The sequence below is a fragment of the Lampetra planeri genome, chromosome 22 (genome assembly GCF_965212315.1).
Source record: "Lampetra planeri chromosome 22, kcLamPlan1.2.h2, whole genome shotgun sequence".
Classification (NCBI taxonomy): domain Eukaryota; kingdom Metazoa; phylum Chordata; class Hyperoartia; order Petromyzontiformes; family Petromyzontidae; genus Lampetra; species Lampetra planeri.
The window spans coordinates 11,704,013-11,726,118 of NC_136128.1; the positions used below are offsets into that span (position 1 = coordinate 11,704,013).

The 22,106-nt window shown below is 48.6% G+C and overlaps 1 protein-coding gene across 1 annotated transcript; it reads right to left on the reverse strand.

The window, feature by feature from the left end:
- Nucleotides 1–68: 68 nt before the first annotated feature.
- LOC144725038 (transcription factor E2F3-like) lies at nt 69–21,560 on the reverse strand. Its single transcript, XM_078604477.1, has 7 exons — nt 20,947–21,560; nt 10,466–10,574; nt 8,037–8,256; nt 7,363–7,512; nt 6,737–6,851; nt 4,651–4,843; nt 69–3,115 (listed from the first exon to the last, which is right to left on the reverse strand). The coding sequence occupies exons 1-7, from the start codon at nt 21,079–21,081 to the stop codon at nt 2,775–2,777; spliced, it is 1,263 nt and encodes a 420-aa protein (XP_078460603.1). The 5' UTR covers nt 21,082–21,560; the 3' UTR covers nt 69–2,774.
- Between the last annotated feature and the right edge of the window lie 546 nt (nt 21,561–22,106).

The window sequence follows — 22,106 nt, forward strand, 5'->3', positions numbered from 1 at the left end:
GCACCTGGGAGTATAAGCCGTACTGGAAACGGAATTGGCTCTCAAGCAGGCGACCAATGGCCAATGGACAGCTTGCGTATCAGTAATTTAATAACTTCTGACAAGCGATTCTTTTAAATCATGATCACTCCCCATTTCCCATTCACTGCAGTGAGCAAGTTGCATTGAGAAGCGATGTCGTTTTGAATTAAGACAATGAATGTACAGTATACAATTGTTATACACTGGCATATCACCTCTGTTAAAGAAGCTATGTTCAAAGTTGTGAATCCGAGCAAATGTTGATATTTTCATGTGAGAGCCTCTAATACAGCACATTCTCCAGCACCAATTTAGCACCTTGATATTCCATTTTGTCACCGTACAAATTCCGAGGTGCTGTGCCAATTATCCTGAGAGGTGCCGATAATTAGCAGCTTGGACGACTCAACACGTATTCCTCCACAAGTCTGGTCCAATGCAAGTGAAATACTGTTCGTGGAATTATTAAATCACAGCAAACTGTACAAACAATTTACATTGCAACGACAAAATTATACACTTTCATATTGCTTATTGTAAATTATATATGCATTGTGTATATTTCCCAAAAATATCAAACAGCAGAAAAAAAACAGGTCTTATTATTGTTATACTAACTCTTCGCAAATTAATTTACAAAGCAGCTGATAATGCCACGTCCCATTTCAACCACCACACGCCAAACGTCATTGAAGAAACCCTTGGGCCCCCCCTCCCCTGCACCGTCAAAAAATCGATTGTTCATTTCCTCGCGATGGACACCTGCACGGCAGTGTCGACATCAACAACAACAATTATTATTATTATTATTGCGTGTGAATTGGTGAACGTGGCCGTACGTTTGCGGCGGTGGGGGTTGCAATTGTGGCCACCCCGCTCCCAAGGGGCCAGGGTACCACGGCCATCGAACGTTAAACTCCAGCGGCTGACCAAAGCCCTCCCCTTCACCACCTCCGACAGCCACGTCTGCGTGCACAGCCCACACAGACCGAGGCATCGGATTGATTTTCTTCCCAGTCACTTGCAGAATGTCACTCCCATCTCCCCCGCCGCACACCCCCCTCCACATCGAGAGCAATTCTTATCCTCGGGTTTCCTCTCCCTTGATCCATTTCATTCGCCCATTCTCGTGGCCGTCAAGGCGCGAGTGCACTTTATTTCCCCCTCGTCGGCGAGTACTGGACTCAAAATCCCGTGCTCGCTCCTCGATGCGCGCGTTCCTCTGCTGCGCCTCTCAAAGAGACGACTTGAGCGTGCGCGTTCACGTCATCTGCGTCCATAAACTTTATTTTTTTTGTCATCCAGCACGATCGATGTGACCACGGCCAAGGTGGAACGTACCGGGGCTGTCACGCGTTACAGCACAATCGGAAACCAGACAACAGCATGCATTGACACAAAAGTTAATTTATCGCTCGTGAGCCGAGCTCACGTTTATACACGTGACCATAGCCCTCCCCCCCGCCCCACCAAAACCTCTAATCATTGGCGCTCGCTGAAAAAATGATCAGTCGTACCACTCTACTCGGAGCACCAGTCAATATTCATCAAATTTGAGTTCGTGGCAACGAGACTCGTGGTCGATAATTTTAAAAGCAAAAACGGGCAGTGGCGTTTGTTATTTTCAAATATCTTGAAGATTTTTCGTCTCAAAAAGTGTACAAATCAACGAGGACACGTATAAGGGTGCCCTCAGTGCATCCTGACCAATCACCTGCCCCATTCCCAGCAAAACACGAATAAATCAGACCCCCCAAATATAGACAAATGCTATACATAACAATTTAAGATCTTACGATGGCCAAACATCGCCTTTCCATGCATACCGAGGCATTTAGAGTATCCCACCTTTAAGCATTCAGCACTAAACCCCCACCCTCGCTGTAAACACAAGTGTAAAGAGCACACATTATTAATATTCACGTAAACTACGTGCCGTGGTGCAAGTAATGCCCACCAAACGAGCTTAAACCGAAATCATTAAATAATTTTATTTTTAAACAACATGCTTTTAAAATAATTGCTCACACATAACATTTAAAATGCATCTCTTACGAAGTGGGAAAATAACAAAAATTGGTCGAAAGGATAAGTGTACAGTCAGGGCTTGAATTCAGCTGGGTCCATCCAGGTAGGTGACCCAGAAAATATTCCTGGCACCCAGCACTACCAAGTCCAGTAAACGTCTCGCTATGGCTGTGGTTACTCGTCACGTGTCTACTACAGTCTAGCAGCGACCCAGAAAATAGGCTCTGGGTACGGTTGGACATGACTAGCTGCTGCCAAGTTCGATAGCAAGTCGGGCAAAACACAACGGCAGCAGCCCAAGCAACACCAGCCACCAACTTCGCACACCACCCAAACTCTCCGCAGACTTCGCATCAACCAACACCAGCGCGGCAACCGGTTATAAAAGGATATAAACACAAAATTTCATGTGTTGAAACCTTTAACCCGTTCGACGACGGATATGACGGTTGACATCGATGACAACACAATCGTCTGCTCTGGAGACGATCACGAGATTTTGCGTGCAAGTCGAGGCCGGGCGATGACATCGGGGGCGCAAGCTTTAGCAAAAAGTTTCTCAACGTCTCCGCTGGCACACACTCGGCTCACGAGCTCCCGACACTCTTTGCCACTGCCGGCGGCACGAGCCGTCGGGGGGGGGTTTCCTTCTGCCGTCTGGCGTGGGGGGGGCGGCACCTCGCGACCAAACCGGGGCCGCCGCCGCTCCCTCTCCCCCCACCTTCCTACACAAGCAGCGAGCCGAGGTCGGTGCCAATGTCGAAGAGGTCACTGATGCCCTCGCTCTCCGCCAGGCTCCACAGGTAGTCGTCGGGACCGAGCGGCGGTGACAGGGCGACCAAGGGCAGCTCTCCGTTGGTCTCCGTCTCCCAGGGCAGCTGGTCCTCAGTCTGCATGAGCAGGCTGCGTCGCGGCGTGCCGAGCGGAGACGGGCCGCCAGGCGCCGCTCCGTTCTCTTCGACGTTCACCGGCACGGCCAAGCAGTTGACCGATGCGCCGTCGAGGCTTAAAACGTCGTTGCTGCCGCACGCCATGAGGGCCAATGCCAGGTCTCTCCTCACCGAGTCTGTAGAACCAGGCACCACGCGGAACACTTAGAGGAGGTACATTCATTATAGCTATAGGTTCGAGTCGACGCTACGGCTATGGGCAATCGTTAAGTTTAAGGCGCACGTGTTAAGATGTGTTATGTTCAGAGTAAGTTACAGGTTAGCATCAGTTTTTGCTACCCATGGAGAGTTATAGGTAAAGCAAGTTACATTCAGGGGCATGTTATATTTGTATAATGTAGCTAGATTTAGAGCAATAGGCATAGCCATGGTTAATAAGGGTAATATACATGTGTATATATAGTTAATAAAACATCCAAAATGCCAAGCGACCAGCAGCAAACAGCACTATCAAAGTTGTAATTGATAAGAGTTAAAACACGTTTCTTTAAGTGAAGCTAGGTTATTATAAAAGCTTGGAAAGAGAGACGATGGGAGGAGGGGATTCTAAAGTTTAGCGGTGTGAAGGAAGAAACAGACAAAAGTGTTGTGACCTGCAGCGTAGCGAGTGGATGAGCGAGTTGGTCAGAGTATAACCTGCAGTGTGGTGAGTGGGTTGGTTGGTTGGTGAGAGTATGGCCTGCAGTGTGGTGAGTGGATGAGTGAGTTGGTCAGAGTATGACCTGCAGTGTGGTGAGTGGGTTGGTTGGTTGGTGAGAGTATGGCCTGCAGTGTGGCGAGTGGGTGAGTGAGTTGGTTGGTGAGAGTATGACCTGCAGTATGGTGAGTGAGTTGGTTGGTGAGAGTATAACCTGCAGTGTGGTGAGTGGGTTGGTTGGTTGGTGAGAGTATGGCCTGCAGTGTGGTGAGTGGATGAGTGAGTTGGTCAGAGTATGACCTGCAGTGTGGTGAGTGGGTTGGTTGGTTGGTGAGAGTATGGCCTGCAGTGTGGCGAGTGGGTGAGTGAGTTGGTTGGTGAGAGTATGACCTGCAGTATGGTGAGTGAGTTGGTTGGTGAGAGTATGACCTGCAGGGTGGTGAGTGGGTGAGTGAGTTGGTTGGTGTGACCTGCAGTGCGGTGAGTTGGTTGGTGAGAGTATGATCTGCAGTGTGGCGAGTGGGTGAGTGAGTTGGTTGGTGAGAATATGACCTGCACTATGGTGAGTGGATGAGTGAGTTGACTTTTGAGTGCGACCTGCAGCATGGCGAGTGGATGAGCGAGTTGGTTGGTAAAAGTATGAGCTGCAGTGTGGTGAGTGGGTTGGTGAGAATGTGACCTGCAGAGTTGTGGTGGTTGAAGAGTGTGGATGAGACAAAACAATCGGTCCAGCAGAATGAATCCTCAACATAGGCAGAGGAATCGACAAGTCAAGTTCACAGGTTGGTAGTAGCGACAGATAAGTGATAAGGAGGCAGCTGACCACTGGCCAGCACGTGGTTTGAGTGATTTACGTTGAAATATGTTTAACTATAGCAATGGAGAAATCGGGTGTTTCACCCCAGATATGACAACAGCTTTTCAACTTCGGCCAAATCTGCGCAGCATATACTAGTGATTATTGGTTGATGCCATCTTTACAGTCAGTAGGCACACGTGGATAAAGACCCCCACCTCTGTTGGTGGCGTCCGGCGACCTTCCCCGCGCCTCGCCGGAGGTTCCCTGCTGATCCGGAGTGCACGGCGTTAGCTCAGAGCTGGCGCCGCCACCGCCGCTCGTGCCACTCATGGGACTGTCGGGCGCCTCGTCGGGGCACAGGTACACCTCGATGGGGCCCCGCTTGCTCAGGAGGTGCATCCGCAGGTTCTGCGGAAGCAGAACGCGAGACACGGATAAACTTCAACGATTGGACATGGGCGAATTGTTTCCTGCGCCTACGATTTGCATGGTTGGCTATGTACGGTGCGAAGGAACGTCAACATACATCGGTCACGTGAGAATTGTTTCCGTCCCAAATCCGTTGGTGGATTTAATGATCGAAATCGACAAAGCTGAGATTGGGAATGGCTTCTAATGTTGCTAGAAATAACGATGGTGAGAGAGCACGTCTCCACGCTCGACTCCCCTTCTGGCGAGTATTTTGTTACTTCCTTTGGGCATTCTCAGTGTAGCTGAGATTGCCCGTTGAGACGCACAACCGAGGGTGCAAAATAATCAAGTGAGACAAACGGTTAAGATTGGCAAGAAATGTAGAATATTTTTTTTACATAAAATTAGAATTATGTGCAGATGTCTACTCGGTGGAACAAAAATACTACAATTTTATCAAAAGGAAACAGCCATGGATCAATTGTCTGAAAAAAATTAATAAAACATCACCATCAAACCACTGCTCGATGAAGGCAGTGGATTCTTACGGCTCTACGATGCAAAAATCATTAATTTAAAGTGCTATTGTGCCGGGCATTTGTAGATTACGAAAATGAAATTGATGGCCATCCAAGCTCTTACAAACAGAAGCCTCTCATATATATGTAAAAATGTGAGATTCGTAAACTGAGATTACATGAAGAGATATAAAATATACAAAAGAAGACTTAAACAAGGACTACAGTACAGCACTGCATTTAAAATGTTCATTGATGACAATTTTTAAAAATATTTTTACAACAAAAAAAACTCCCTGCTGCAATACTCCGTGTGCCGAGGGTTCATGCACACGTGGCGGGGGAGGCTGAGATCGTGGCCAGCTCCGCCACGTGCCACCTCGGAGTCACTTTCCTCCGCGAAAAAATCTACTCGGGATGCACGGGGCAGCAATGCCAGCGACCGAGTGAGGGAGCGGAGGAGAGGGCTGAAGGGGAGAGGGTGGGCGGGTTAATGTTGGCCACCACTCAACAGCCAGCAAGTAATCTTGATTTGAAGCTTTCGTGACTGCAGGAATCCATACTCTTTGGTTCTTTCGATAAAGTCACGTAGGTATAAAATAAAATAAATCACGATGTTTCGGGTGCAACACAAGCGTCTATCATCAGTACAGCCCTTTTGCCATGCACTGCTGGATTAGAGGTTCATGGGTGGTTATCTGACCAAACAGCATCACGGCTTGTCAATGCACATTGGTGTCATATTTGCAAAGTAATTTTTGCTCTTTCTCCCTTGTAGACAAATTAACTCAACTTAACAGCAATAAAATTCATGGAAAAAGTTTCATGTGCCTCCCCAGTTACAGACGGAGGTAATAACGCATTAACACTTTCAACCTTTGGTGGAAAGTGTGAACATTTTCCGAAAGAAACGCAACAACACAGACAAGTGGAAAGAGACAGCGAAATGTAGAAGGGCCGCTTCATCACAGAACCACGGTGCCAACAGTCTAGGCTCGGAACGTTTGTCGTCTGCGTGTCGAAACTACACGACTAAACTAATTTTATTTTACCAGGTAAGACCCACTGAGCTATACAGCTCTTTTTTCAGAAGCGACCAGACCACAAATGAAAGCTCAACAAAGTGGCTTATCATGTGGAAATGTATAGCAGGTGAATACTATAAACGCATGTTTCTAACTGTTGAGGGAAAAGCTGGGAGGATTCGGGAAAAAATCCAGGCGACGACAGGGAGACACAAATGCCAACTCCAAATATACAGCAGGCGTCGGGGTCGGAATCAAACCCACGACCGACCTACTGCACACCAGGCGAGGAAGTTAACATCTCGCCTCCACTGCCCCGACACCCACAACCCGTCCCCTTTGGCTACCTCTGCGGGATCCTGCACTTCCAAGCGCGTCTCCGGTGGCGCCTTGACAGCAATGACCGTCTGCTCGCGCAGGCTGCTCACGCCGCGGATGTCGTGGTACGTCACGTACGCCAGCGTGAGGCCCCGGCACGGAGGGGGGCAGTGTCAAGGGTAACAGCGATTATGTAACGCTCACAATCAATCGCAGTAATCCCCTATCACTCACGCAAACCCATCCCAATTGAATGCCGACCGCAAAAAACGTCAACGCTAAAACAGACGATCAGCCATCCGAGTCGGTTAGTCGGAGTGAGCGTGACTCCGTATGTAGGTCAGTCTGAGAGTTGGTCCGAGCATTGATCAAAGTGGATCATCATTGAGAGTCACCGTACCTAACCTCGCCCACCACTTCCCCGGCCCCTTCCCTAACTTGTTACAAACAAACACACGAACGGACAAGGCAAAGGCATCACTTTGAACCCTACTTGCAAAGTATTCAAAAGTAATCTCCATTCTGCCATTCTGACGGCACGGAGCTCCCCCCCCCCACCATCCCCACTTCGTGTAGGTGCCACAGCGCTCCGAGGCCAAAATGTGGGGCAATGTGGGCACACAAGGGAGTGGTGGCAGATTGCAGGGAAGGATATCTCTGGTTGTGCGAGTCCTCTGTCAGTTGCTTGAGAGTGGCCGTGCAGCTCCCGATGAGGTCGTCGAGGGCGCGCTCCTTGCGACTCAGCTCGGACACCTCCTGGGGCAGCCCACGGGCCTGGGTGCCAGTGTCCAGGGGCGACTGCCCGCTGAGTAGTAACAAGACAACAAAAAAAGGTCCCCAATGGAGCCGTGACAACACTGTTGGGAGAAAGTGCTGTTAGGGAGCAGCTGTTGAGGCCGGCAGGCACACAAGAGGGTGGGTGGTCAGCACCACCCTCGGCAAGCTTTGTCTCTCCTATGCTGATAACAACACGTGGCACTAAATGTTTACACATTTAAGGCTGAATCGACTTACGGGAGGGAGGCCCTGTACTGGTTCAGTTATTCATCACCGATGTTGGCCGTGAGCCGGAATCGAAATTAGGTCATTGCGTTAGTAGTGCAGTGTCCCTAACCACTCCACTACCGCACCCCCACACACGGGGTGGTCAGGCACATATACACACGGACACACGCATACGCAAACTCACGCACAAGACACACGAAAAACATATGCACACACACCATCACTAGGGAACACAAACAAACACAAGCAGAAGCCCTCACTCTGACCGGATCACCCCCCCCCCCATCTGATCTCCGATTCAGCAGCTCGGATGGAACTACTTACACCCACTGAATGTGGTTCTTGGACTTCTTGCGGATGAGGTGAATGCCCTCTAGGACATTGGTGATGTCGTAGATGCGCCGCTTCTGCACGGCCAGCGTCTCGGCAGCGCGGTTCAGGTCAACGACGCCGTCCGATGACTGGTTCATGAGTCCCAGGAACTTCTTGGTGAGGAGCCCGAGCGAGGTGTCGTAGCGGGAACGCTCTGACGGTGACTTGGGAGCTTCCGTGATGAAACACGCACGCACACACACATACACCACCTCGACATCAGCAAACATCATCCTCTTCATCCCAAAAAAACATGAACGGCATTTGGGAGGAAACTGGAGTAACCAGAGAAAACCTTCACATAGGAGGAGACAATACTCAATGGTCCCCACCTATCTGTTGTTCATCTTCTTGGCTATTTCATAGCCGCTTTGTTTTGGGATTTTTTAAAAAAAATCGACTTTCTCTCTCCCACTTACTCTGTGACCTACAAACACGAAGAAGCACCCCTAAGAGGATGACCACCATGGAGATGAAGCGATGAGATTTGCTAATACGTAGAAGCTTGATGGGGGCTTTGCGTTGTGGAACCGCGAGGGTTGACGACAATTCTTGGAGGCTTTTATCAAGCAGTGGATAGACCATGGCTGATGAAGATGATCAATGCCCTGCGTTTCACTTCTTAATTTTCCCCTGAACAGGGCACAATCAGGGTACTTCCCTTTCTGTTTGTGTGTGCCTGTGTATACACACGTGGGCGTGTATGTGTGTGTGTATAAAAAGCAGCCATCTCCTGCTTATTTCCTTTGTTTTCATGTTTGTACGAGCACCGAGCCAAAACATGCTGGGTGGTTGCAACCGCTTTGTTGAACGTTTGCCATGAAAATGTCACTATAATATGCCCAAGGGGTCAATATCTTCCCGCAACTTTCTCATTCCTGCTACTGCCAAACATTGCGCACGACTTGCTCTCGGCAGTGCTTGAGAATTACCGGCGCTCAGCAATCCACTGCTGGGGAGAGGCCAGGAGTCGAACTCAGGTCGCCGTGCGAGCCGCTGGGGGGGGGGTTATTTGAGCGTACTTCAGACAATGGTCAGTGTGGGTTTAAGTGGATAAGGTGGCATAAATGTAGGGGCATAGAAGTAGAATACGACGATGGAATTGGTTGAACTGCCCGCTTCTGCCCACCGCATAGCCCCACAGGCAGCACCTTCTAACACCGGTATCCAGCCCATGGGCTGCCTCCGGCCCACGGGCTGTAAGGTTTCCCACCCGTGTGTTGTACTCTGTGCCGAGGGTCGTGCGCACGTGGCGTGGAGGCCATGGACCGAGGCCGTCTCCGCCACGCGCCACCTCGGAGGTGCTCTCCTCCGCGATAAATCTACTCGGGACGCACGGGGCAGCATTGCCAGCGACCAAGTGAGGGAGCGGAGGAGTGGCCCTATGGCAACCTGCATGTGCATGCCAGTCGCCCATCCGAGCACTATGCAGGCACAACCTTGCTTAGGTTACCAATTCTGACACAAGAGCAGGCACATGCCGGCTAGGAGCACCGGCAGGTCCCTGCTGGTGTTAGAAGATGGACTCTGGCACAGAGGTCAGAGAACTTAGCTGGCACCGCTAAAATTCTAGGGTGGATCGCAGGCAGCCGTTTGTGATTAAACTGGGTTTTAATGCGTAGCAAGTTGATCATCTCAACCCTGTCACCAATGACTACATTGGGATAAATTCCAGCTCGGAGAATTAAAATGATCTGGCAGCATGCACCTAACATTGCTCTCATTTACAGAGTGAGTGGGAAAGTGCTGCCCCCTACTGTGTCGACCAGAGGTCACTTAAAGGAATCTCGGAGGAAGCTCTATAGTATCCGTTAAATGCTATATTGCATACAGCATCTAGATGTGGTTGCATATCCATCCCATATAAAATCCACGTGCTCCAGTTTCCTCCCATGTGCTACTCAATAATGGAATTGGCCAATAAAGAATGTTCACTATATAATCACCACTGATGTTGGCAAGGACCGCGAGTCAAACTCATGTCGACGGGTCCAGTAGAGCTCCAATCACTACCCATGCCACCCGAAAGAGAGACAAGATAGTATCTCCGTAGTCTTTACAGACTTTTGGGGCAAGTGCCGTTCGCGAGCACCTATGAAGGCCGGCACGGCACGCGAGGGGGGGGGTGGTCACTAGGCTAGCACCTTGCCCGGCCGCCTTTGTCTCCCCAGCGATGTTCACACTCTGGACAAGGAACTCATTTAAGGCAAAGCCGACCCAGTGAGGCCTCGGACTGATTCAGATGTTGGTTGGAGATTGTTGACAGTGGAAATTGAAGTTGGGTCTTTGGTTTTGTAGCAATGCGCTAACTACTGCTCCCTACAGTGCCACATGCACGCGCGCGCGCACACACAGGTCGCGTGGTATCCCCGTGCACTCACTGCGGGGGCTGTGCGGGCGATAAGGCGTGCGTCCCTTCCCCCTGGGCGTGTGGAATTCCCCGCTCAGGTACTGGTGGTCAGGAACTTCCAACTCCAACTTTCTCTTCGCCTGCATCACAATTCACACGCAAAGACAGATACACAAACATGCGTCAATTAAGACAAAGCTTCCACATTCATAGCTCAGACTACTGGGGCAAGTGCTCCAATATAAAGCGTCGTACTCAAGATTATAAATGTTGTGGCTTGGCTCTCCAACACACCGGTGTGCTGTACTAGTGACGAATTGGCACGTTCTGTTGACGTGACAACCCTTACTAGTTGGCTGTGTCAGGTGGTGGCGGGTTTAACAACAATATTTTTATTTACGCGATATAACCCAAAACACCTCTATTATGGATAAAGCATCTTTGACATATATGCAAGCACATACAAAGAGTACAAACATACGTGCACATGCATACTACTGCACAACAAGCCATTTGCCACCAAGTGACATCACTAGTGTTTGCGCCAAGCTAGGTGCCCTCTTTATACAAAATGAAGAGACGCACACATAAGAGGGGGTGAGGAAGAAGTAAGGAATGAAACGAGGGTGGAGAAAGCCAAAGGTGGCATCACGGTGTGGTAGCGCGGCGACAAGATTGCTGCAGAGGTTTGTGGTTCAAGCCCTGTGGCCATCCTGGTTAATACTGAACGGTGCATTAATAAAAATATATATACGCCGTCTCCTTCACAGTTGACGTTAAAGATCCTGTGCCGTTATAAAAAAAAAAGTAGGCCACGAATGCCGGCATCACGGGTAAAAACTGCATACCGACGTCGCCCATACTAGCAGACGAAACCCGTCGGACAAACAGCGCCTTTGTGATAGCCTCCTCGCGCTATAAGAATGGTGCAAATACCAAACGTGCTAAATTACTATTATTACTATAAAGGGGGGCAGGTTTTCAAGGTTTGCTGTGGGTTTGGGGGGGGAGGCACTCGGCATGGGAAGGAAATTGCAGCGGCCGACCACCCCGGTGGGGGGGTTCTTCAATTACGCAACGGACGAGTCACACAGCGGCTTTAGGGCAGCGTCAACCCGCTGGCCTTTCGCTGGTGCCTCGACTGCTGCACATCTTTTACCCATTACAGACGCGCGCGAGATGTAACATTGCCCAGTACTGTACTCTGGTTGGCTTGCAAAAAATATATAAAATGAGTTGACGTCGAATGGAAGTTGTTGATGAAGTCGCCGTTGCTCATTTTGTTGGTGCTGCCGAATATTTTACTCCATGGCCCTTTGTCAAAGCACTGTTAGATGATGGCCTCTAGCCTTTGCATGCCATGTGAGTTGTGGGGGTTGTTTGACCATACTTCACAAATGCTGGTCTGTGCAGTGTTGGTAAGTGGGGGGCCCAAACCGATTCAGATATAACTCGGCACTTAAGTGAACCACGAGCAGATATCAAACTCAGGTTTTCTGGTTCAATGCACGACGCACTAAACATTACGCTACCGCTAATCATATCCCTCATACTTAATATAATAATGGCGATGGAAGTTTGGTATATTTCTCATTATCACCACCGGCAAAATCATCGTCACCGTTGGCATCATCATCCTCAAAGTTCCACGTATTGCCTTCCTTCAGAATGGCGCACCAGAGAAATTCCTCCGTGCACAGCCATGTGGAGCGTTCAGGAAATGGTTCAATTTATGGATGAAGTAACCGCACAGGCATCGCAAGCCAGGAAAAAAAAATCTAACGCAAATCGTAACCACAACTGAAACTTTCAATGACACATTCAAAACAAAAGCTGCAGCACCATCGCCACCAATAACAAAAATTTACAACCTTCATTAACCTCGGTCGGTAACATGCACGCATAACTTAAATCAACGGGGGGCCACGCCTGACAAAAGAAGCGAGCGAGCAACGGCACCAGCGCGCCAGTGAGAAGGCGGGCGGCCCAAACTCCATGCAGGAACTCCTCAGCGTCTGAGGGACCAGACAGGAAACAGATGGTGCCTGTGTGAGCATGCGAGCGCACGATTGACCATCAGGGTCGACCAGCTCGCTCGCGCTCTCGCCGAACAGCACCAGTCGGCGCTAGATAAGCAGGAAAAAAACGGTTCGCGATGCTGGCGCAAGTTCGTTTCTGCTGTGCAAGCAATCTCAAGTTTATTAATAAGCTCGCGAAAATACAATCGCGCGAGAAAACGTTCCTCGTTTTTTCCTTATCAGATATTGCCTTTGGGAATGGCCCTGCTAGTGGACTACTTTGCAATTCAGCTTTATTTTTATACTGATACCCATGACAAGGATCAATTAAATGTTTTCCTTCCAGACTTGTTTATGCAAGTGAGCCATCCCCAAGCAATCATGGGACATTTGGCTTAGTAGAGGAGACTTAGGGCAAATGCTGCGAGCGAGCGCATATTAAGACTACCACAGAATGGTGTGGACAGCACTAGGACTGGTCACTTTTGTTTTCGTACGAGTGCTGATGTGTACACACCATACTAGGTACTCGTAGGTAGGCCCAGGACGGGCTCAAATGCCAATTTCCCACTGATGTTGAAAGTTAAATGTTTGGGAATCTAATCTTGGCCCTTGGGATCACGATGCATGCAGTGCGCTAACAATTGGACCACGACTCCCACTATATGTAATTACATGTAAAAAAAACAGACAAAAATCCCCCGTATAGCCTTCAACAGACTGTGTGGTGAGAACCACGCCCGGCCACCTTTGTCTCCCCAGCGCTGATGTTCTTTTAAAAATGCACCAGGTACTGTACTAATTTTAAGCCTGAGTAGACCTCGGGGAGGCCAAACAACGATGCATATATTCACCCCTGATGTTGGAAGCGAGTGAGATTCAACTCAGGTCTCTCGGTTCAAAGTGCGGTGCGCGCTCATCACTGCGGCACCGCTCGGCACTATACGCGCTTCTGAGTTGGTAGACGTCTCCGATGCTTACAAACGGAGTGGTGTTGTCAGAGGCGAGAAGCAGTTGAGTAATAATCTTGGGCGACTACATTGAGATAACAATAGCAACGTTCAGCACATCGCACAGCCAATGTGATGATGACGATACAATTCAGGCGGATTTTTTGAAAACGTGGTTCAATGTCAGCGGAAAAAAAAAAGCCACTTGGCCAATCCTGCCAGCCGCAAATGATTGCCAAGTCCAAAGCAATTCCACAGGTGAGCACACCTTCTTTTACAAGTGAAAGTGAGCAAATATTTATTTATGTAAATATTTATTGTTTTATCTGATTCCATGGAACCAAATAACTGTGAGTCCAGCAACCGTTTGCAGTTTTCATTTGAAATAAAAAAAACTGAAGACCATTAAATATAGCTTAGAGCCTCATCTACAAATAAAACACATTCCTGCGGAGGGAGCTGGTAGGAACGTTGGGTTGCTCGGTCAATGGCCAAGGTCAACGGCGGCGTGGTGTATTCCGCAAATATGCCCGACTGTGAGGACGGGCACAAGCCGGCGTGAGTAGGTGAAACGTTGAGTTTTATAAGGGCACCACGGGGTGACCAGCCCCTCCCCTCCTCACCCAGCCCCACCCCACCCCTCCCACCCCTCCCCACCCAGCCCCGCCCTACCCAACCCCACCCCACCCAGCCCCTCCCCTCTCCACCCAGCCCCTCTCCACTCTCCACCCAGCCCCTCCCTGTACGATGGACGGACACAATAATCCCCTGTGGGCTGGTGTAACCAGAGGTTCCTACCAGTACAATTTATTTTAAGGATTCCATCAATACATCTTGTTCTATTAATTTGTTCCAAAAAATGTCATTTTAGAATGTGAGCACTTGAGATTGTTTTCTTCCACTGTTTCCTTTTCTGGTTTTACACGACCAGGATGATTAAGGTATGTTTCCTTGCTAATACTTTTCCAGTATAATTACCTGCAAATTATCCAGTTTTCAAAACAATGACTACCCCTGCATTCCAATCCAACTGAAGGGCGCAACTTAAATGTCCGTGGACAGTTGAAACAACCTTGAAACACTGGTAAAATGAAAATTGTATACTGCAACATAAAAATATCTAAAAACCCATACAAATAAATAATATACCAGGCTTGAATACAAACTGTTTCAATTTAATTCAAGCAAAACTAAATATTTGTCATGGCACAATTGGAAGAAAATAACTTTCCATCCTAACGCTACTCCACTGCTCATGGCTTCTCAAGACCGTATCGGTCTTGTTTGACCATACTTCACCCATATTGGTTAGTCCAGGCTGGTGAAGAGGGGGGGGGCAGGAGCAGTTCAGGTATCACTCACCATTGGCAGTGGAAAATCCACATTCCTACGGCAGAAAACAGTTGCTATAAAAGGGACAACCGGTTGTGACTTTCCACAGTATCGGTAGGCCTCATAACAAGTTAAATCACGGATGAAATTAATTCACTCACCCCTGCACGAAACAATGGCTAAGACTCTTTATCCCATGGTCCAGACCCTCGGGAGAAATGGCGACAGGCAGACTACACCCCTCACTGTCAGCAGCTGTGGGGGGGCAAGCACAGTGGCCCATTGACTCCTGTCTTGACAGGGCAACACCTGCTAGCATCAACTCCGACCCCCCTCGAGTGACAGCACAACACCTGCTTGGGCACCCGCGGTCAGATTCCATCGAGTGGCGACAGTCAAACTCACCCAGGGAGATTCAACCACTGGTTCTCACTCGATGGGATGGGGAAGCGCGCACTCAACAAGCGCGTGCACACACAGGCGTGCTTGGGACGCTCGTTCGATCGCAGCTGCCCGGGTTAAGAAGCGTCCGAACGCCGCATTTTACCGGGCGACGCTGTAAGGGCCGGTGACACCAAAGCCACACATGAACGATTTTAAACAGCGATAACGGCATGGCTGCTATTTTTGTATCACTCCAACTCTTAAGTTGAGGAGCAGGCCTTCGCATTTCGGCAAAAAGGCGTCTTTCGACCGAAGTGGCACTTTGCATTTTGTCAAGGGCCACTCTCCAACACCAAAAATCTGGTGGAGATAAAAAGGCCTTTCATAAAGATGGGTGGCAGGCTCCAAATTCTTTTTTTTACTCTACCATGTTAAATCCGGGTGTTGATATTTTTTACTAATGCCCAAAAAATTCTGCAAAAGTAAGAAGTAAACATTAAGGCAAATTCCATATACATGGGTAGCCTTGTTTTTCTTTACAGGAAATTAACTCCAGGATACACGTGCCTACCCCAACATGACCGATGAAGGTTTTGAAACAACTCGCAGAAGGATGCTTGCAGGAAAAATTACGAAATATTGAATATGAATGCCAAGTGTCGATTATTCAGTTAGTACTTTAGGTTACAACTATTTCACTCGGGACATAGCCTGATATCGTGACATCTCGGAAACTATGTAGAGGCTTGAACCTGCTTGAGCCTGCATAGTGCTTGGGTGAGCAACCAACACGCATAAAACAGGTGTGGTAGGCTGCTGGTGGGCTACATTATCAGCAGAGGCAAAATACATTGTTGTACTGTACTTTTCTCCCGTCTATGCTCCTCACCATAACCAAGTGTGGTGAAGTATGCTCATATGACCCCCACGATATAGAGAAACAATGGGGGTTATTTGAATGCGAGGCATCATCCCATTCAGTCAATAATCATTACAGGTCATTAGGAAAGTAATGACCCACCAATTTATAGATTGAAATCAATAAAAAAAATGTTTAGATCAGTAGATGTTATATGGTGGTTAGCCCACTATGCGATCATGATCTTGGCATTGTCAGTTCAATTTCGGGTCACGGCTAACATCAGCGGCCAGTGCTATATGAAGAAGTCCTGAGTGGCTCTCCTTTACCAACTAGCACTGACCTGCATGAAATATGACCAAACAACTCCCATGACAGACACAGCATGAGGTCTTCATCCAGCAATGGATGGACAAAGGTCTATAATTTATCATTATATTTTGCATGCGATTGGTTCAGGTAACCCATGTAACAGTGCTACATGCACAATGGCAAAGGAAAGAGGATATGTTCCTGAAGTCAAACAGAACTGTAAATCGTGACAATTCATCAAATCACAAGGGAGGCAAATCATGACATGCCAAGCATTAACATCCATGGAATCAAACCGTCAGATTGCCACCTGTCGCGTAATAGCTTGGAGACAAATTTAAGTCGAAATAAAAGTTTGAAATGCAATTGGCTTACTCCAACCTAAATGTGTCCAACCAAATGTTCGGTTTGTTATTTGGATGGCCATCCAAGTGACAGCCAAATGACAAAACTAAATTTGTTCAAAGCCACAAATCCCCTCCCAGTCTCTCACTCATACATCCCTTTTTAATAGGCCTCCACCCCAAAAAAATCACACTGCATTCAGATTAAAGCGATACAATACCACGAATAAGGGTGCGCAGCATCGTCTTAGGCAAAGGACCTTTTAAAGTATTTCCATAACTTCTGAAATGCGGCGGCACGATGCCCACACCTCATAATTTAATTCCCACGTGCGGTTTATTTTACTTCTCTTTTGGTGACGCCATTTTATGCAACGCTGCCTGTGGCCACAGGTCACACATAACGCACTCTTCCGAGCCCCTCCCAAAACGCACTGTAAACGCAAACCAGTTGAAAACAATATTCCCCGTAGCCAAAATCCACCTTAGCGCGTCTGTTTAAATCGTTTGTCAAAATTTGATTGGATAGGTTTTGTTTTATGTGTCAAGAGTTCACCTGAAAAGCCTGTCGGCTCATGATAATGAGCCACAGAGAAAAAGTTCAATGCAGCATTTTACAAACTGAACTTTCAAATGCCATGGACGATGCCTGTCGTCAATCCCTAAATAACTTGCACTTAGAATTAAATCAGAAATTGTGGACAAAGTGCACAATTATCTATAATTGCATTTGTCAAACAACACAGGACAATAAGTGTATACGCATTACATGGTTGGGATTGCAGGTTGCCAAAACACCAGGGCATGGCCACATACAATAACATTTTAAAATTTTAGTATTTAACTTTTTTAAGAATTGTATTTTCTAAAGACATTCTCCTAGCATGAATGGAGTGCAATGTAAGCCCCTATCTCAAGGAATTTTGGAAATGCAAGATAATTTTTGTTTGGTTCTTTTGAAAAATCAACAACCGCTGAATAGCTCCCGCACCGGGAATTGTTTGCTTCATATCTACAGATCATCTCCCTGTGATGAAACTTGGAATGGCTCAATGCTGCATACATGCACTGTCTCTATGGGACCAAGACCATCACGCTAGCGCATGACCACGTCTGACAGGCGCCACCTTCTGAGCACCGGCAAGCCGTGTGGTTTCATTGTAATGGATGCTCATCAGCATGGCCTAGCCCAAGGGAACCCTCAGCTCATTGCCAACACAGCAGACAAAAGCCCACGCATCTTGTCACGGCCCTCTTTGAAGTGGAGCTAATCATGTGGCGGGAGAGGACATTCCACTAATGAGTTTATTACTGCTCCCACCAAGGAACTGGGCTGGAACGGGTGGCACAATGGCTATCGCACTGAGCCCAGTGACCCAAATTCAATTAATGGCAACGACTAACATCAGTGGCGAGTCATATCAGAACTGGCACTGCCACCCTACACACGACCCCCCCTTTCTCCAACCCACACTGACCAGCGTGGCAAAGAATGGTCAAACAATCTCCATGGCCGACACACTGGGAGGACTTCATCCAGCTGTAGATTGACAAAAGGCTTGTCCATCAATACATAAGCACGGGGCATCACAGCCGGTTGAGCCTACGTTTCCAGTGACAGACACTGAACACAAGGAACCTAAAGACCCAAGCACTCAAGACACACTATGGTTTAATGTTCAACACTCAGTAGGTCACTCATTCTCCTCTTCTGAGTCCACTGCCTATAACTCGCTTCTCCCCGCCACCCATGCTATCAACTCCCTGCTGTTGTTCAAGTCCAAGCTCCAAAGCTTCCTTTTTACCAATGCCGATCACTGACTGCCTCTGTTTAGAAAATAAATGCATTCACTGTTTCTGTACAGCGCCTCAAGATGCGGTCGCATTTAGATGCCATAAATACAAGCTCTATTGTATGGACTCGCACAGAGACCAATAGACTCGCATGGGGACTCAGACTTGCATAGAAACCAATGACAGACTGCCTTGCTCTATAAAATATGCTCAGTTTTTGTACAGAATTTTGAGATGTGGTCGCATTTAGACCCTGCTGTATGAAATCCCTGTTATACAATATCGTATTGTGCTGTTGTTAAAAGACCATTTTACACCCAGGCCAATTACTACACACAAATGCATCAACCCCCTGTGGATTTTTATGAGCTAGACCCAGCTCGGAAACTGCTCAAAACGTTGATGTGAATACGCAAAAACGAGTGTGCATTGTACTACTGTCAAGTACAAGCTCACACCACGGCCCGAGGCGAGCAGCAGCTCAACAACCACGCAAAATGCGCCTGCAACCTTACTCTTGACGAGTGAAGCCATAAGCATTCCTCTCCATCCCATCCCCACCCCCACAGAGCCCTGTTCTCTATTCTTCTGGAGGCCTAGGCTCATCAACTGGCAGGCGAGTGGGTTGGGTGGATGGGCTGGCTGGCTGGGGGAGCCGTCGACGGGAAGATATTAGCACAAGCTTAATCGAAAGCTACATTGAAAGCTTGTGGCCAAAAGTGACGGCAGACTCTGGTGCGGCCCACTTACACGTGGGCAATGGGGTGGGCTACCCCCCCCCCCCCTTTGTGAGCAAGCCCACCAGCTTGCCCTGCCAGGGGACGAAGATTCTACTTGGACTCGGTCCCGGTCAACATTCCTGGAAAGCCAAAAGGGCACTTGACAGCCACATCCAAGAAAACAACACTAAATATATATACCATACAATGCATTGACCAAATCACAAGGAATGTGCCTGATCCAGTCGGATCTCAGAAACCAAGCAGGTCTGAGTCTGTATAGTGCACTACAGGTCATAGGTTGCCCACCCAAGCAGGATCAGCGTGGTGAAGTATGGTCAAACAACCCAAACCAATGACACGGCGTGTAGGGAGGGGCCCTCATCCAGCAGTGGTTTGACAAAAGTGGATGTGCACATAAGACGATCATAAAATATCCAACGCTAAAGCAACTCAACATTCTAGTTTTTGTAGGCAAGTGCTTGACTTCTGACGTGCATCTGTCCCCACACAAAGTCTCAGTGGATTCACAAAACGACAACAGTAGGTTAGGGTGTCAACGTACACACGCCGTACATTTGTGTATTTTGTATTCCGATGAACGGCGTGAAACCATCTCACACAAAACGACCCAAAAGGCCGTGGGGACACATCAAAAAGAGAGGTCTCCATTCAAACCCAGCCCTAACTGCCTAAACTTCCAAGTGTCATTAATAATCCTGGATTGATTAAAGATGCACAAAAAAAATGTACATCGCGAATCAACTGAGATTATAACCTACGACAAACAATAAGAACAAATGTTGAGCACCACGCAGCCCGAGTGTGCGTGTGGTGTTGTGTGTTTAAGCTGGCTTCGGGAGCGGCCTAGGGCCTCCATCACGAACAAAAGCAGTCACATCGAGGCCGGGGCTCAAACAGCAACACCGCAACCACACACTCAGAAACTTTTAGAACTCCACAATAATACAGAGCCGTGTAAACACTACAAACATTTAAGGTTGTGGGGGGGGGGGCAAGTTGACCCACCACCCACCCCCCCAATACCACAATTATTACGAAGCGAACCAGCGTGGCCCCCCACCAATATTAGCAACACAAGCACATCTTATACACAAATAACTTTATTTTTTTTTTGGGGGGGGGGTAACGATTAAAAGGTGCCCCCCATTACCCCCCACTCAGATCAACAATCCACGTCCACCACAACACGTTTAGACGCCACGACACGGGATAGTGCCCCCCACCAAACTTTAGCAGCCCTACAAAATGTTGCACATCGTATACATTTTAACACTTTTGACATTTCAAGAGGGGGGGGGGGGGGAAGAACTGTCGCAGCTGAAAACAAGAGAGCAAAGGGGGGCGATGGTCCGATATAATCGATCCTCCGCGCGCCCCCCACTCGCCTTATCGATAATGGACCTGGGTCCGGACTCGAACTGAACATCAAAGCCCTGAGGCCAGATGAGCCTCGTTCTGTCTCTCTCACGGTCTCCCCCTGCCCGCTACTGTACGGAAAATGAGCAGCCATTTCGCGACGAGACAAGAGAAAGACGTGGGGGGGTGGGTGGATAGAGGAATGGTGGTGATGATGGCGATGATGATGATGATGGTGGTGATGTTAGCGACGATGGCTTTGTGACAAAAGTTTGCGCGCAAAAGTTTCGTCAAAGTCGCCACGGCAGTCACACACACACAACTTCCTCGCACTCAGCAACATCCACGGACACATCTCTCACAAGGCTTGTTGTTGTGTGTGTGGGGGGGTAGTAGCACCCCCACATTGTTTTTTTTTACCGGTGGTCGGCCAAGACGTGGCCGGGTCGTCCTGCCGTGAGGGCCTTGCGGGGTCGCGTAGGCACTGGCCCCGACACCGTCCAGTTGACTCAGCTGGTAACTCGCGGCGGCGAACAGCTTTCTGTCAGCAGACATTATCACAATCTCTTGTTTGTTTGTTAAAGAAAAACAACCACCAGCAACACCGGAGCGCGAGTTCTTCTTGATGGTTGATCTCCGAGGTGATGGGCCTCGAGAACCCGGTCCGAAGGCGCGACTCCCGACCCGACCGGGGGCTGACGAAGAGACGGGGAGGGAACCCCGAAAAATGAAGCAATGGCTTCTTCTTCTTTTGTTGCCAAGGTCGCGCGTCCAACTTGCGGCGCTAATTTCGCATTCGGCGAGTAGCTCCCGACGCCAAATATCGCAGCCTAGAGTCGAACTGGGTTGTCGGCTTTCGAAAGGAGTCGGTTTCGTGAAGCTGTGCGGTCGCTGCGCCGAGGATGCCTCGGATTACGGTCGGGTGCGCTCGACGAGCGTTAGCCGCTTTTCTGCCTAAGATGGCTCCAGGAAGCGGACAATGAATGAAGGGAGAGAGCGGCGCTGCTGCATTTGAGCGCCAAAGCCCGAACGCGCGAAATTCGCATTTCCCGCGCAATGGAAGCCTCGCCCCTTCGTTCTCCCCTCCCTCGAAGCTCGGCAAGGACCACGCCTCCATTGTGTTGTTGCTGCTGCCGTGTCCACCCACCCACTCCGCGAGCCTCCACGACGTCTCTGCCTGCGCGGATTCGTTTGTTGCGAGACGAGGCGAGGGCGTTGTGGGCCACTGTTGTAATTTATTGAGCAAAGTTTTATTTTTTGATTGAAAGCTTTCGTGACTGCAGGGATTCATGTTTCTTGGTTCTTTCGGTAAAGTGACGTAGAAGGGAAATAATAAAATAATAAAAATATTTAAAATAAAAATTATCACGACGTTTCGACTGCAACACAAGCAATCATCATCAGGTGTGAAATCCACAGTAAGAAAATTTGAAAAAAGGTTTTATGTTATAGGCTTCCACCCTCTCCTGCTCCCCGCGAACGATGACCTGTGGGTTTTTTGTCGTCACGTCTTAATTTGTCGTTCTCTTAGCCTAGTGGATTCAAGTGTTTTTAATTTGGTTTTCTGCCACGCGGTTAAT